The sequence below is a fragment of the Stenella coeruleoalba genome, assembly GCF_951394435.1.
Source record: "Stenella coeruleoalba genome assembly, chromosome: 8".
Taxonomy (NCBI): Eukaryota; Metazoa; Chordata; class Mammalia; order Artiodactyla; family Delphinidae; genus Stenella; species Stenella coeruleoalba.
Genome location: NC_137154.1, coordinates 100,833,371 through 100,849,833, shown reverse-complemented (window position 1 = coordinate 100,849,833; position 16,463 = coordinate 100,833,371). Strand labels below are relative to the sequence as shown.

The following is a 16,463-nucleotide window of genomic DNA, read 5'->3' as shown; positions in this document are numbered from 1 at the left end:
TAGCGTCCTCGGGATGTTGATGAGCAGCGTGAAGCACCCAGGCGGGGATACAGCACCTGGCATTTCCCAAGCTTGTTTCACCCCAGAGGGAATGTCAGTATCTTCCTGAGCAGTGTTCCTCGCATGCCGGTTTGGGAAACACGCCTACTGCTGTGCAGGTGAAATGCTGGAGCGTGGAGGTGGTTTAATAGGGCCGATCTAAGATTCATGATCTCCCTTTCAATCTGATTTCCTGCTTTTCTCACCAGCCAGCGAAAAGAAATTATACCGGGGGCGCTCAGGAGTCAGATGGCTGGGGTTCATATCCAGGGCTCATCACGTTAGAGGTGAGACCTTGGGGAAGTGCGGGGCTTGTCGAGGTTCACTTTCGTCATGGAAATGATATCTGGTTCCTAGTGTTGTGGGAAGGAGTAGATGAGATAAAGCCTGTCAGACAGCTAGCCTAGTGCCCAGGTGCTCAGAGTAAAAGGGTTCCTTTTACTCTGCATGGAGTATACCTCCATTTTCCCTGCCCTGTGCCTGTGCTCTGAGGTCCCCTCCACCCAAGATGTCCTCTCTTTTCCCAACTCTGCTCTTCAAAAACCCCCGTCTTCTGACAAGGGTCATTTTTGCAGCTTATGCAGGAAAACTTTTCTTAACCCTGCCCTTCCCACCTTCTTCGCTGAGATCCCCTCTAGGACCTTAAGTATTTGGAACGTGTGCTCAAGCAGCTTACCTCTGTTACAGTGAAAATTCCCTGAGGCCAGGGATCGATCTGGCTCCAGCGGAAGCAAAGAGGAACTCAGGTAAACACACTGAGAGCCAAGGATAGGACAAGCATAGGACAGCCAAGCTCAGTGCTGGGGCAAAGGTGAAGGCTAGGTCCCAGTGTCCCTCGCACAGGGAAGACAGGTGCAAGGGTAAGTGCTGTCCTGTAGCCTGAATAAAGCCCTGTGGGAGTGCAGAGGGTTCATTACCGCCTTCCTAACAAGCGCAGCATTTGTTGTCCTGGAGGAAGTAGCTTCTGGGGGAGGAGCCAGATGAAGGCCTTTTCCCTCCCGACCAGTAGATAGGGGCATCTGTGCTGAAGGAAGGGTGAGTGGATACTGGGCACCAAAGGAGGCTGCCTTACAGGGTTAACACGGACGCTGGGTTTAGCCAGCTTCATCCTGGCCCCTGGCCCCTGGCAAGTTTCCTGCCTCTCTTTCAGCGTGAGTTCATTGAGTTCATTCCGCATTCAGGTGGCTCTTCCTCTTTTGCTCACCGAACTGGTCCTGGTTCTTCCCCACCCATCCTCACCCCCCAACTCAGGGGCTTCTACTGTTCCCAACTGATGATCGGGAGGTCCACCTCCATCTTTTATGTTTCATTCTTCTCCCCACAGGCCACTTAGGGAGGGAGTGGGCACTTTACTAGCTGTCTCTACTCCCACTCACTTCTCCCTCTGAACAAGTATCCACACTCAACCCCACTGGGTGCATTTCTCCCTGGGGCTGCCCTCCGTAAGGTCCCCACGGACCCTCTTGATACTGAATCCAGCCCTCATGTGTGTGTTTATACCACTGACACTTCCTCCCAGGCTCTGGAGACACCTCACTTTCTGGGCTTTTCTCCTGCCTCTGGCCACCTCTTCAGCGTCCTCATCTCTTAAATATGGCGGGAGCCCCTCCAGCTTCCCCCCGCCCCACACCAGTCCCCTATTCTTCTCCCCTCCCAGGGTGATGCCGTCGTTCTCCTTGACGCCCACATCTCTACCTACAGCCCACATCCCCCTCAGTGCAACCGTGAGTCAACCCCTATTAGATATTTCTACCAGACGTCCTGTAGGCAGAGCCTTAACATGTCCCAAACTGTCCCACTCACTCTGTCCCTCACACTGCTCATCTCTGCGAAAGGCATGACATCCATCCAGTTGTCCAAGCCAGAACCCTGGAGTCTTACGTGACCCCATTTCTCGCTGCTACTGTTGCCTCTCGGGTCCGTGCACCTCTTGCCGTGATGGTGCAGGCCTGGCTGTCTCTGCCACGTGGACTATAGTGACAGCCTGCTGTCTGGTCTCCTGCTTCGGCATCATTCTCTTCTCCACAAGGCAGGCAGGCTGATTTCTCTAAAAGGAGAATCTGATCATGTTGCTTCCCTATTGAAAGCCCTTCAGTGGCCCCTGTGCACAGAAAAGCCAAGGTCCACAGCTGGCTCTTCAGGCCCCGGCCCCGCTGTGCCCCTCACTACCTCTCCGTGACCCAGCGGGGACACACCACCTGAGTCCCTTGAATTTTGCTAATTCTTGGCCCCAGGCCTTTGTATATGCTTTTACCTCAGCCTGGGATCACCCTGCGTTCACTGTGTTAAACTGCTCATCCTTTAGGTTCAGCTCAGAGGTCACCTTCCCTGGGAACCTTCAGGGAGAAACATCCGGCTGGGGTGAGGCATCTGTGTCCTGTGCTTTCTCCCAGCACCGCAGGGGCTGCGCTGTAGCTGACCTAGGGGCGAGGGGCCGGGCACAGGTGAGAACTCTCCAGGGAGAACACATGCCATGCTTTGCCTGCTGGTATATCTCTAATATGTAGCCCTGGGCCTGCCGAGAGTTGGAACTGAATACATAATGAATTGATGAATGAACACCTTCCTTCCCTCTACAGTCCCCCCACCGCCGGTCAGGAACTCAGGAAAAGGAGGCACTAACGTGCAAACCAGATGCCTAACACCCAGGATTTAAGAGCGCTCCTGTGCTTCTCCCAGCCCGCTATCAAAGGCAAGTGGGGTAACATGAGGTGAAAAGAGGAAGGGACAGAAGACTGAAAGGAAGGCGTTCATCACGTTTCTTGATTGATGAACAGGTTAAGTAGACAAGTCCATAGACCTGGGTCAGGCTGCCCCAGAATGCTCCCTGCCTGGGCTCTGCCGACAGGGGCAGAGGCAGTCTTTCTGGGTCGGTCCCACAAAGGAGCCAGTCCTGGGCCACGGTGCTCAGGTCCTCTGAGGTGTTCTGTCCGGCTGGGCTCCTGGTGGGTGGCATCAGCCTGGGCCATGATCAGTCCTGGGGTCCCACCCCATCGTTCTCTGCCAGCCTGGGCCTTAGGCAGTGGTTGGCCCGCCTGCCCAGCCATACGGGGGCAGGATGGCCTGGACGAGAGGGGGGCGGAGGAGACCCTGGTGGTGCTGGGGAGCAGTCAAGCAGTGAGGCGGTGTGAGCACGGGCCAGGGGCGGGGCCCGGCGAAGAGCTCGCAGGCTCAGATGATACAGTGCTCTTGGGCCTTCTCTCCCAAGTAAAAGCGGCTGAAGAGGAAGGGGCTCAGGTTGATGGTCTGGAAGTGGCCCTCCAGCATCATCTCTGCCACAGCCCGGCCCACGGCGGGGGCCTGCTGGAGCCCGTGGCCACTGAAGCCCGTCGCAAAGTACATGTTGACGACGAGGGGGTGAGGGCCCACCACGCCATTCTGGTCAAATGTGTTGTAGTCGTAGTAGCCAGCCCAAGCGCGCCGCACCTGCGGGGCACAGGACGCGGTGCGTCGGGAGGGCTGCCCCGCGCTCCACCCCACCCACTCCCGGCTGGGCTCGGCGCACGGTACCCTCCGCCACCGCTGAGCGCGCTCACGGGACGGGTCCTGCGAGGCGGGTGCCCCAACGGGGCCCAGATGCTCTGGGGTCATCTGTCTGGGTCATCTGTCTCCTTCCAGTTACCTTTAGAGTCTCAAAAGCTGGTACCCTCTGGGCCAGATGGGGCCACACCTTCTCCTGGAAGAAATCATGGTCCACTTCCAGGTTCCCTGGGTCTGGTTCCTCCTCCTGGGGGCAGAGGTGGGGACAAGGCTTACGTTGCCCGGGACACACATCAGACCCAGGCCTCGCTGGCCTCTTTAATCTGTCCGCTTGGTAAGTGGTGGATGGGGGTAAGAGACCCCAAGTCAAAGCCAGAGGGGACCGTGACATCAGTACCAGCACTGGGCCCGCCAAAGAAGCCTGACTGCTCAGCGATACCCGGTCTCTGTCTTCTCCCCGGCACCCCGACCCCACAGAGCTCACCTCAGCGGGGCTACAGCCGCCCAGGTAGTTGTTGCCGAGTCCTTCCCGGCGGAAATAGGCTCCGCTGGGGTCTGCGACAAGCGGAGCCTCCAGGCCTGGTCCCTGGGGGCAGTGCCACAAGTACACATACCTGCCGTGACCAGCGGCGTTAGAAGCAGCGAGAACAGCAACTCCCCTCCCCGACTCTCCTCTCACCCCCACCCCGCTCCACGGCCCTGGGCAAGTCACCTTTTCCTCGGCTCCACGGGCAGCTTGGTGCCCTGAAGAGTACCAGACGGCCCCTTCCCAATGCCAGCCAGCTCTGCGATTCGCCCAGACCAGGCCCCCGCTGCATTGACCACTATGGCGCATTCCACGGGCTGGTACTCCTGGCTGTGGTCCACCTTCACCTATGGGCACCAGAGAGGGGGGTGGAGGGAGCAGTCCAGTTCTTCCTGAGCCTCAGTTTACCCACACTGGAAGTGGGTAGCAGAAGATCAAAATGACAGCTGTTACGTTTCTCATTTGGTAAAGGAGACACCTAGGCTGGGAACTTACATGGACTTCATGGATCCTTTTCAAAGTCACCTTCTCCCCGATGGCGGTCTCCATGTGGTTAGATGAAGAGACGAAACCTGCATGAAAGAGGAAAGGAAATAAGCCCTTGAGGCCTCAAAGAGGAAGGAGATGGAGATTCCACTGGTTTCCTGAGGAAAGAAAGCTGGAAGGCTGGAAGCTTTCCCACAGACACTGAAGCAAAGAGACAGGGTAACCGGGATGAACTTGGCCGCACAGGACAGGAGATCACGAGTCACGGCCAAATGCAGTTAGGAGCCAGGGTCAGGATGCCCAGGACCAGTCCCCAGGGGAGAAGCCCCTGTCCTGAGAAAGCACAGGCCTTGCTCAGCCTGTGCGGGAAGGTAAGACCCTGTCTGGGCTGGCGTCCTGGCTGGCAGAGGTCACAAGCAGTGGACACGGGGCCGCAGACTCACGTGTCACCTCTCCGTGGCAGAAAAGGACCCCCATGGACTGGACCTTTCGCCGAAGCCCCTGGAGCAGACACCAGGGGTCAAACCAACCTTCGTTCTCCAACCCTGTGAGGAGAACGAGGATGCGTGAAGGTGGGCTAGGACCCTCCTCTCCTGTTGTCTCTCCTGCACCCCTAACTCTTCTTTAGGGCTCGTAAGCTGGGGAGTCACCTTGACCAACTGCACCAGAGTCAGATCCTGCGGAAGGACAGAGAGCCGGCCCGGCCCGGGAGAGGCCCTGCAGCCAGGAGGGAAGCGCTCCTCCTTGACTCGGCTGCAGGGTGCTGAGACTCCCAATCGGAGGTGCCCCTCAACCCCTGACGCCCTCTGCACGCAAGCCTCACCGTAAGATGCCAAAGCCACTCCCTCCGTGTTCATCCAGGGAAACTTCTTCCGAAGCTGCTCCGGAGACATCAGGCAAACTTTGGCTCCTTCCTGCCTGGAGAAATGTGTGGGTCTACGTATGTGTGCTGGGTGAGTGTCTGGGGGGAGAAGTATGGGCCCCAGCTCCACAAGTCACCTCCTCTGCCCCCAACTCCCCATGTATCCTACTTGCTTCCTGGAAAAGAGCAAGCTCCTAGTCAAGGCTCTTCAGCTTCTGACCCCCGTCTCCTTTATGACACCCTAGCCTCCCTTTGGCCACGCTAAACACCTTATTACCCCCTAACTGTTCCTCGTGCTTTCACAACAGGGCGGGTCACTCTGTTCCCTCCACTCCTTCTGCCCAGGACAGCCTTCCCGTCCACCTCCTAGAACAATCCTGCTCACCAGCACAACTGTCTCCTTCTGGGACCTTCATGCCCAAAGACAGCATTGTATGCGCTAAAAGGACACACTCACAAGGCGAACTGCCTGGTTCAAGTCCCAGCGCCACCACTTACTAGCTCTGGGGGCCTCAGTTTTCTCACATGTAAAATGGGCATGTTCTGATGATTAAACAAGTTAACATTTATAATGCACTTAGGACGTGACCTGATGTCACTAGTGAAACTCGTAGAAGGTTCTGCTAAAGGGTCTCAGGCACAGAGATCAGGCTGCCTGCGCAGCCATATGGGGGCAGGATGGCCTGGACGAGAGGAGGGTGGAGGAGACCCTGGCACGGTGCTGGGGAGCAATCTAGCAGTGAGGAGGTGTGAACCCGGGCCGGGATTAGAGCCCAGGGTGACAGATGGGGCGTTGGGGCCCAGTGATGAGCTCACAGGCTCAGATGATAGTCCTGACTGACGGGTCACGAGACCCACAGCCTTTTACACGAGTCCCGGTATGGCCGGCAAAGCCTACGAGCTTAGCTCTCTGGCTCTTAGAGAAAACATTTGCAGATTTGCGGGCCCCTCCCCAGAGATCCTGACTTATTAGGAGGGATGTGTCCTGGGTGGTTCTCATCACCTGGGAACTTAGGAACCACCGCGGCAGTGCTTTGTCCGTGTCTGTGTTACAGCACTTAGCACAGGGCTTCGGAGGTTTGCCCGTGCGCGTCTTCCTGACAGACTGAGCTCCTAGGGAGCAGGGCCTGTCTCATTGGCTCCGTCATCCCGGCTCCTAAAGTGAGTCAGAGCCCACTGCGTGCGGGCAGCTGAGACGCAGCATGGCAGCCGTGCCGGGCGCCCACCTCTGCACTTTCACGTTGTTTTCCATGATCGTAGCCCCCTCCTCTGAAGCCAGAAAGAGGTAACCAGAGGGGTTGAACTGGAGGTCCAGGGGAGGGTCATCGACCACGGCCAGGTACTCCTGTGTGCAAAGAAAAGCTCCTCCAAGAAGCTGACTTCAAGAAGGGAGGGAGAGCTTTCCTGGCTTTCTCACCACAGCCCCCGGGCTCGGTGCCCCGACCCAGAGGGAAGCTCTCTCCGGGCACTGCCGCTGGGAAGAAAACCGGGGGTTCCAACCCCTAGCTGCCCATATGCTCGCCCAGCCAGCTGGGCTGCTCCCCTCTCTGGGCTAAAGGAGGGGTCACTACCCCACCCCCAAATCTCACAGCACGTACATTGATGTTCCGGAGAAATTCGACCGAAAAGAGGGAGAGCTGGATGTTCTCAGGCAACGAGAACTGCTGACGAATCCCACCCACAGAAAGCACGGTGGAGGCCTGGGAATACTGTGGAAAGACAAGAGAAGGCGATGTGGGCCCTGTTCCGTGTGAGCAGAATACCGTACTGGACGGTGAGAGTCACATACCCAAAGTTAATTTTTTTGTGGCCACGCTGCTGCTTGCGGGATCTTAGTTCCCTGACCAGAGATGGAACCTGGACCACCTGCAGTGGAAGTGCGGAGTCTTAACCACTGGACTGCCAGGGAAGTCCCACGTGCCCAAAGTTAAAGGGGAGTCCTACTTGCAAGTTTATAATCTAAACTTGCAGAAACCTATATGCAAGTCAACCAGCAGCCCAACCAGGACAACAGCTATTAAAATCCTCATTAGAAGATACACAGAGCAGAGAGGCTCAGTCAACTAAAAAGGGCTGGGTGCCGTCGTACAAAACGGTAATGGCCTGGAAGTGCAAGGCAGGAGACGGACGTGGAAAACAGAGGGATGTGGCCAAAGGAGCAAGATTCGTGACTAGCTGGCAGTGCTAAACAGGAACCGTTAAAGAGCAGAAACCTCAGAAGTAATGGAACCTCCAAGGGCGTCGTGACAGCTGTTTGTGTTAACCACAGCTCGAATGCAGGCCAGACCTCTGAGATCTCAAGACATACAACGTTGTGAAATTTGCTTCCCAAAGCAAAAACCTTATTGTCAAGGTCTCTGGTTTGAGGGAGGAAGAACATGGGGCTATTTCTCAACAAGGGCCAAAGCACAGTCCCTGCCCTTTGGCCCTGCAAACACTGAGGTCTTTCCTCTTCTCTCCTCCCCTCGAGTCCTTAAGAAAATACGAGTCTGCACCCCACTCCTGACTCTGCCCCACCCCAGACCTCACCGTGTGGTCCCTCTCCACCACCAGCACCCGAATGGCACCTTGCCGCTTCTCCAGCCTCTTCAGCCAATAGGCTACGGACAGGCCAAGCACCCCACCGCCAACAATCACCACATCGGAGTGTTCAGGGGGCAGGTGGCTGGTATCACATAGCGGACTCCAGGCCCCTCCAGGAAGGACGGACTGGATCTTCTTCTTAATCTCCGACACCTTTCCATGCCAGTCTGTGGGATACAGTTATGGTCAAAGAGGGCCATACATCTCCTTTCCAGGAGGTGGAGGGGGGTGTGTGTTAGAGGATGGGCACAGGAAAAGGTGGGCTAAACGGAACACCGAGTGTTCAGTCCTCACTGCCATTCCTTCTCACGAGGTCAACTCGCACCCAGCAGCACTCCACAGCTTGGCTTCATGTTCTCTACACCAGAGTCTCACTTCCTTTGAGTGCATTGTACCCAGCACTGCAAGATTCAACTTCCTAAAACCGACACTCTCTATTCTCTCCACTGGCTAGGGGACTTACACGTATTTCTCTCCTGTGCAGACCTCTCTCTCCCCTGAGCCCAGGCTCCTGGACCAAGAGATCCCAGCACACCTAGAGCCGCACTGCCCTCTGAAGCACGGACCTCTGAGTGGCACCTTATCCTGGATATCCAACACCAGCAGCAAACCTACATTCATGTTGTCTGTTATCAAGTCCTGACGACTGTGCCTCTTAAATATCTCCCCAATCTGTCCCCTTTTTTCCCCATCTCTACCACCACTGCCCTAGACCAAACCACGATGTCTCTCCCACCTAAACCGTTAAAAGCTCCTGTTTCCACTCATTCCCCTCTTGTCTAACCCCCCAACTTCTTTTCTATATCACGGCTAGAATGATCTCTTCTAAACACTAATTTAATCACACACTCTCTTGCTTAAAACCCTCCAGTGGGTTTCCATTACCCTAAGGATAAAAGTCCAAAATCTTTCACGTGGCCTGCGAGACACTGCATGATCTGGCTCCTGTTTGCCCTGTCCTCCCCGAACGCTCCAGCCTCAGCCCCTTCATTCCCGCCACAGGGGATCCACACAGGTGTTCTCCCTGCTTTGAAACTCTGTGCCCACTTCTTTGCCCAGCTAACTCCTTGCTTCCTTTAGATCTCAGCTCAGTTATCATTTTCTCAGGGATGACTTCTTTCCTGACCCCCTAGACTGTGCCAAGTTCTCCTGTCATGCTATCTCATAGGTGCATGAACCACTCTTTTGCAGCATGCAACACACTTGCAACTTTGAGTTTATCTGTGACTGCTTCATGCTGTACTATGTACTATGTACTAGATTCTCCATAGAATCTCCAGTCTAGAACAGTACCTGGCACATCCTAAGTGCTCAATAAATGTCTTGAATACATGAATCCTTTTGTCTTTCACACCTAACTCATGAATCGCCAAGTCTTCTCTCACTGTCTCCAATTCAAAGTTCAAACTCTTCTCTGCATTCGAATCCTTCTTTTATCTGGACTTAACCTTACCTGTCCTGAGTACATTTCATACTACTACTCAAACTCTCTATCTGGATGGCCTTTGCTGATTCCTTGCACAAGAACAATACTTTTCTCCTCCTAACCTTTGCTCAGTTCCCCAGAACCTGGAACTCATGCTTTCCTTGAGCCAGTAAACATCATCTTTCAAGGCTGATCTCCGTTCCCACCTGTTCCATGTACTGCTATAATTACACTAGCTATTGGCACTGGCAGTGCACGGTATCCTCCGAGTTGGGTTCTCTCCAGTCTTGAACCGGTCTACTAAAGCCTTCCCTCTCCAGCTACACTTCAGGCACCTGCAGGACATATATCGAATCCTCTCTTTCTCTTCTTTCCTCCTTCACGGCCACAACACTAAGCACAGCATCCTGCACGCGAGCAGGATTTCACGCACTTCTGCGCCGCCAATGAATCTGCCTCGCTGCTATTCTGGTGGTAAGTTCAGGCACAGAAGGATCTGGGATATGTCACCTGAGAAGGGCAACCCTGGGATCCATACCCCTGTCCAGGCTCTACAAGCTCCGGCAGGCAAGGTTACCTCCTGCTCCCAGCGACCCACTGTCTTCCCAACGCGGACCGGGACCTCGAGTCCTGAAGGTCACATCGCTGGAGATTGGGAACACCCCAGAACCACGATACCCTCCGCTGCCCTCAGCTTTACCCAGAGTAGAGCCTTCTCTGTGTGCGCCTAGCCCCCGGCCCAAGAGGCCCGGGCCCAAGCCGAGCCGCAGTGCCCTCCGAAGCATGGCCCTGGGGCTCTCGGCAGCTAGGATTGGGGTGCCCTACCCCGGCAAGGTCCCAGCCCTCCGTCACTGCTACGCGTCGCCTGCAGTTCATTCGAGCGCGCCCATTGGCCAGCGGCGCCTGCGGGCCCCACCCCTCCACCCTATAGGCGGCCGTACTGTCCCTTGACTGCCTGAGAGCCCCGCCCAGGCCCGCCCCCACCCGCCATTGGCGTGCCCGGCGTTACGTCAGACCTACGCGTCCGCTGGCCGAGCTGGGGAGGGACCCAGGGTACTGCGCTAAACGGAAGTGCGGCTGAGCAGGTTTCCGGGGCCGCTGGTGTGACGTGTCCCGCGCTTGGCGCAGCAGGAAGCGGGGGCGATCGCGGCCTGAGTTCCCGGCGCCGGCCCCGGCTCTTTTCCCGCTGCCGCCATGCTCGACTTCTTCACCATTTTCTCCAAAGGCGGGCTAGTGCTCTGGTGCTTCCAGGGCGTGAGCGACTCATGCACCGGGCCAGTTAACGCGTTGATTCGTTCCGTGTTGCTGCAGGTACTGCCCCCGCGGGATCAGAACTCTGGGCTCGTCCCCCTGACCCGGTCCCTAGTCCCCCCTCGACTGATCCCGCGCCTCCCTCCCACCCCGTCGGCCCACCTCAAACCGGCCGCTCACTCGTAACTGTGACTCCACTTTTTTCTCCCGCCCCCATCAGACCATCCCGCAACTTTGCGCTGTCCCCTCCCCCTCCTCTTTCTGGGACTCTGGCCGGAATCCGTAGTCTATTGAGACTTAGCGTCGTTCCCTCCATTCGCCCCCAGCAGCTTGGTTTTCTGTTGTTTCGAAGTCCGGGTGAGATAATGGCTGGAAAAACGGCCTTTAAGAACTGTAGATAGCGTACAGCTGCTAGTAAGTCTGATTGTTTATATGAGGACTCCTTCCCATCTGGCTCGCACGTGTCCTCCCCTCCCACCTCTTTGCCCCTTTCCCCCAAGCTCGGTGTCTCCTTTTCTCGCAGGAGGAATGCTGAAGAGCAGCTCCCCCGAATCTTCTTGCCCTGGGGACAGGTTTGAGTTTGGGGGAGTGTCTAGTTCTTCTCCAAAGGCAATCCTGGAGAGGCCCAAGTCTACGTGTTGGGACAGTCTGAACTCTGAGACATACTCTTTTTCCAGGAAAGGGGAGGTAACAACTCCTTCACCCATGAGGCACTCACGCTCAAGTATAAACTGGACAACCAGTTTGAGCTGGTGTTTGTGGTAAGTGGGGGTATTTTAGAGGGGCAATGATTATAGTCACCACGGAGTCCTGATTATTCAGAAAACCCTGATTAATTGCACCCAGTGTTTATGATGAAGTAACTGAGAAGACACGGAGGGTGGAGGGGGAAAGGGGAGAAGCTCTCGGGCCCAGTCAGAGGGCTTGGCTGCTCCTAGGTCAGGGAAACCTGCCAGGTGGCCGAGCCAGTCTCTGAAGGGCTAGGCTGAGTTGGCTTCCCTCTGTTCTGGGCTGGCATGTGAGCAGATCTCTTGGCTCTGTTTCTTTCCCTAAACAGGTAGGTTTTCAGAAGATTCTAACACTGACGTACGTAGACAAGTTGATAGACGACGTGCACCGGCTGTTTCGTGACAAGTACCGCACTGAGATCCAACAGCAAAGTGCCTTAAGTCTACTGAATGGCACTTTTGATTTCCAGAATGACTTTCTGCGGCTCCTTCGGTGAGAGGCCTCCCCTCTCCAAAATAGTCTCTGTGACTTGAGCTTCCTTCCTTCCCGAGGGCGGGTGGACGGCAGTATGTTGTGGATTGAAAGGCACTCCTGAGTTTGCTGCTCCGTTCTGGTTATCCTCTGGGTGTGAGGGCCCTTCTCCTGCATTTGGACTGTTCCCTTTTCTCTTTAGTGAAGCGGAGGAGAGCAGTAAGGTCCGTGCTCCCACAACCATGAAGAAATTTGAAGATTCTGAAAAGGCCAAGAAACCTGTGAGGTCCATGATTGAGACACGGGGTGAAAAGCCTAAGGAAAAAGCCAAGAACAGCAAAAAAAACAAGGGGGCCAAGAAGGAAGGTGAGTTTGAACTTGGACACCTGGGGGCATGAGAAGTCGTTAAGGTGGGCTGGAGTGGTTTCCCGCCCTTCCCTCGCTCCGGTGCCCACCACCCTCACCGTCGTCCCCGGTCCTCGCGATCCCCTAGATGTTTGTTCCTAGTTTCGTCTTAATGATTTGGAAGGCTTTTCCCTATTTGTCTGTTTTGTTGGAATTTGGTCTTTTTTTCCCCAGTGAGTTTTCTCCTTGACAGGTTCTGATGGCCCTTTGGCTACCAGCAAAGCAGTCCCTGCAGAAAAGTCAGGTCTCCCAGTGGGGCCTGAGAACGGGATAGAACTTTCCAAAGAGGAACTGATCCGCAGGAAGCGAGAAGAGTTCATTCAGAAGCATGGGAGGGGTATGGAGAAGTCCAGGTGAGCATTCCAGCTTTTGCCATACGTACTGCTATCTAGACACGTTGGGGGCGAGGGAGTCCTTGTCTCTGGGGTGGATGTTTCCTCTCCTGCTTCTTCATCGGAACCCTTTGTGCTGTAACCCTTTGCAGCAAGTCCAGTAAGTCAGATGCTCCCAAGGAGAAGGGCAAAAAAGCGCCCCGGGTGTGGGCACTGGGTGGCTCTGTCAACAAGGAAGTCCTGGACTATAGCGCTCCTACCGCCAATGGGGCCCCCGAGGGCGCCCCGCCCGAGGACATCAACTTGGTAAGAGGCAGCAGGGCCAGAGTGAAGGCCAATGTTAATAAGAACTGGGGGAGGAAGGAGAGATGAGGAGGGCAGTACTCTTGAGTCCTTGGCGCGAGGGGTGAGTTACATTTGGAGCTTCCTGAATCGAAGAGGTGGAGCAGTGTAGACAGGGTAAATCCAGGCTTTCCCCCCCACAGCCCATCGTGTTCTTGATCCCATCTCCTTCTTTTCCGCATACCCTCCAGATTCGAGGGACTGGGTCTGGGAGGCAGCTTCAGGATCTGGACTGCAGCAGCTCAGATGACGAAGGGGCCGCTCAAAACTCCACCAAACCTAGGTAGGAGATCCGAGGTGGTGGCTGGTGGGTGTGGCTCCAGAACTGAGGAGACGTGACCGCTGCCTGCTGGCCGCATGTGCATCTGTAACCTTCTGTGCCTGCAGTGCTACCAAGGGGACTCTGGGTGGCATGTTTGGGATGCTGAAGGGCCTTGTGGGTTCCAAGAGCTTGAGTCGTGAAGACATGGAATCTGTGCTGGACAAGATGCGTGACCATCTCATTGGTGAGTCAGGAACGGGTGGACTCGTGTTTCTGGGGTAGGGACGGTGGGGGGCAGAATGGCTGTACCATAGGGGTTGTTCACTGCTGCTGGAGCACTCATACCACGCCTTTCCCCCTCTTCTCAGCTAAGAACGTGGCAGCAGACATTGCGGTCCAACTCTGTGAATCTGTTGCGAACAAGCTGGAAGGGAAGGTGATGGGGACGTTCAGCAGTAAGTATCTCCCTGGACCTGGAAGTGCTTGGGTGGGCATCACACACCCCAGGAGGCCACCGCGTCCACCTCCGTTCTTACTAGGTGCGTGACTTTTGACAAATCCCATAACGTAAATTTCTATTTCGTAACTTGGACTTTGGGTGTCAATGAGCTCTAAATTAGGACTAAAATGAACGAATACTTGTAAAGTGCCTAGGATTCCTGGGCAGGCTCCTAGTTCCTTTAGCTCAGAAAGGGGCTGGGCATTCCTGGAGCACATGACTTGGGCTTCACTGATACACCTCTGCCCCCACCTCAGCGGTGACTTCCACCGTCAAGCTAGCTCTCCAGGAGTCCCTGGTGCAGATTCTGCAGCCGCAGCGCCGTGTGGACATGCTCCGGGACATCATGGATGCCCAGCGTCATCAGCGCCCTTACGTGGTCACCTTCTGTGGTGTGAATGGCGTGGGGAAATCTACTAACCTTGCCAAGGTCGGTGCAGTTCCGCAGCCCGTCTCTGACATCATTTCTTCACGCTGCATTTCCTGGCACCTCTGGGTCTAGGTGACAGTTTTCTTTGCCTCTTTTGCAGATTTCCTTCTGGCTGTTAGAGAATGGCTTCAGTGTCCTCATTGCTGCCTGTGATACATTCCGTGCTGGGGCTGTGGAGCAGCTGCGGACACACACCCGACGTCTGCGTGCCCTGCACCCCCCCGAGAATCACGGCGGCCGCGCCATGGTGCAGTTGTTTGAGAAGGGCTACGGCAAGGACGCTGCTGGCATCGCCATGGAAGCCATTGCCTTTGGTACAGTGCACAGAAAGCTGGGGGGCTTGTCTGGGCCCCTTTTCTCCTTGGGTTCTCTTGGAACTTGCAGAGGACCGGGGTTACCCTACCACCAGCTTTCTGCGCGGTAACAGGTCAGGATTAGTGACATGCCGTGATCTGCTTTGGGGTAATAAGTGTAGTTGCAGGCAAACCTAGTATATTTGTTTCTCTCTATTTGGTCACCTTTACCTACTGCCACCCTTTTCCTAAATATGCTTGATGGCCGAGTATGGGAATTTTTTCTTACACTACCTTGTAACCTAAGGAAATAAACAGGTAGACTTCTAATATGGCCAGTTTGGGACTTCCTGAGAGGAAAGCTGGAAACGTGACAGTCCAGGAGTTTTGACTTGACCACTTTTTTTCTCTCTAGCACGTAACCAAGGCTTTGATGTGGTGCTGGTGGACACAGCTGGCCGCATGCAGGACAATGCCCCTCTGATGACTGCCCTGGCCAAGCTCATTACTGTCAACACACCCGACTTGGTGCTGTTTGTGGGGGAGGCCTTAGTAGGCAATGAGGCCGTGGACCAGCTGGTGAGAGCTAGGGCTTGGTTCTCTTTCCAACCTCAGCTCTGGCCACTTGAGGTGCATCTTATACTTAACGTCATGTTCCTCCTTTCCAGGTCAAGTTCAACAGGGCCTTGGCTGACCATTCTATGGCCCAGACACCTCGGCTCATTGATGGCATTGTCCTTACCAAATTTGATACCATCGATGACAAGGTAAATATGGACGACACAGGGCAGAGTGGGACTGGGAGAGGGGAATGGCCATCCTTCACAAGGGAGCAGAGGCTCTAAGGGCACACTGGCTCCAAAGCCTCCTGTTGCTTAGGGGGTGAAAAGGAGTGGCCTGGAGTTGACTGGGTATCCCCTTTCTCTGCTTCAGGTGGGAGCTGCTATTTCTATGACCTATATCACAAGCAAACCCATCGTCTTTGTGGGCACCGGCCAGACCTACTGTGACCTACGCAGTCTCAACGCCAAGGCCGTGGTGGCTGCCCTCATGAAGGCTTAACGTGGCTCTTGGCCAATACCAAATCACCGCTTCCCCCCAAAGCCCCCATCCCTGTATCAAGAATGTGCTTTAGAGTATGTGAGCAACTTGTCTTCAGTGTAGTTCAAAGGCAGAGTGAGGGAGCTCCAGGCGAGGGCTTGCAGCCCCTCCTAACCCCACTCCCTGTTCAGCCCAGCCTCCCTCTGCGAGGAGGGCCTAATCATGTTACAGTCACTGCCCATTACCTGCCCCCAGCCCCATGCTCCTCCCCCTTCCTACTCACTCAGGCATCCCTTTTCACTCTGCCTACAGACTCGGTCTCATTACAGCTTTGACCAATGGTTAGAAGATCCAGCACCAGAGCTTTGCTAGTTAAGTGTGGTCATGGGGACGTCCGAGCATCATCCCCTGCTCCATTAGATAAAGAGACTTCCAGAGCCAGCTCTGGGTCTTGAGTGGCACCTCCCCCTAGAATATACACAGCTTTCAGGTCCCTGGGGCCAGGACGACACCCCCACACTGTGGCAGTGTATGGCCTGTTCTTAATTGCTGCTGATTCCAGGATGACCCCTGGCCCCGTTTCCCCGAAGCATCAGCTAGGCCACAGTGATGTGTTACAGATGAGTGAAAGAGGAGTCCCTGCTCCCCTCAGAGATGAAGGGAGCCGAGCTGCAGTGCTGCACTGGGCTTCTCAGCCTCCAAGATCTCCTCCCACTTTCAGAATCCAGACATAACTTTGCATGTTCCCCTTCCCGGGAGAAAACCAACTGTCAGAAGGGGAGACACACTGCCCCCTGCCCCTTCTTCACCTGGGATGGATCCTGGCTTCTCCTCATCCTCTACAGTGCCTGGTAGACAAGTGCTACGTTGAATACAGACCTTGTTAAGACTTGTCCTGTAGCTTGGTATTACAGATGTGCTCTTAGTGCAATAAGGTGAAGGCTGTCTGCCCAGAGAAATACATAATTTATATAAGAAAATAAATTTCATAAATAAATTGCCTTTT

General features: G+C 55.1%; 2 protein-coding genes and 1 long non-coding RNA gene across 14 annotated transcripts; 2 read left to right on the top strand and 1 right to left on the bottom strand.

Moving 5' to 3' along the window:
- The first annotated feature begins 32 nt into the window (after nucleotides 1–32).
- LOC307191125 lies at nucleotides 33–2,710 on the top strand. The gene is made up of 6 exons (XR_013829604.1): nucleotides 33–158; nucleotides 249–326; nucleotides 727–785; nucleotides 1,697–1,763; nucleotides 2,345–2,483; nucleotides 2,619–2,710. It is a non-coding gene; the product is annotated as an uncharacterized lncRNA (long non-coding RNA).
- FOXRED1 (FAD dependent oxidoreductase domain containing 1) lies at nucleotides 2,513–10,219 on the bottom strand. Of its 12 annotated transcripts, none has more exons than XM_079930864.1 (11): nucleotides 9,980–10,219; nucleotides 7,923–8,143; nucleotides 6,992–7,102; nucleotides 6,620–6,738; nucleotides 5,355–5,449; nucleotides 4,975–5,076; nucleotides 4,541–4,617; nucleotides 4,232–4,392; nucleotides 4,004–4,133; nucleotides 3,662–3,766; nucleotides 2,513–3,465 (listed from the first exon to the last, which is right to left on the bottom strand). In XM_079930864.1, exons 1-11 carry the CDS (start codon nucleotides 10,185–10,187, stop codon nucleotides 3,211–3,213), a joined length of 1,584 nt encoding a protein of 527 aa, XP_079786990.1. In that variant the 5' UTR covers nucleotides 10,188–10,219; the 3' UTR covers nucleotides 2,513–3,210. The 12 variants fall into 12 exon arrangements, with proteins under 12 accessions (XP_079786990.1, XP_079786992.1, XP_079786982.1 ...); XM_079930866.1 differs by having other exon boundaries at nucleotides 10,103–10,217; XM_079930856.1 differs by having other exon boundaries at nucleotides 3,662–4,133.
- A 224-nt stretch (nucleotides 10,220–10,443) lies between these two features.
- Nucleotides 10,444–16,453, top strand: SRPRA (SRP receptor subunit alpha). Its single transcript, XM_079928601.1, has 14 exons — nucleotides 10,444–10,713; nucleotides 11,331–11,414; nucleotides 11,711–11,874; nucleotides 12,056–12,219; nucleotides 12,452–12,611; nucleotides 12,743–12,896; nucleotides 13,124–13,215; nucleotides 13,320–13,438; nucleotides 13,563–13,649; nucleotides 13,951–14,123; nucleotides 14,224–14,437; nucleotides 14,832–14,995; nucleotides 15,085–15,183; nucleotides 15,350–16,453. Exons 1-14 carry the CDS (start codon nucleotides 10,597–10,599, stop codon nucleotides 15,476–15,478), a joined length of 1,920 nt encoding a protein of 639 aa, XP_079784727.1. The 5' UTR covers nucleotides 10,444–10,596; the 3' UTR covers nucleotides 15,479–16,453.
- The last annotated feature ends 10 nt before the right edge of the window (nucleotides 16,454–16,463 follow it).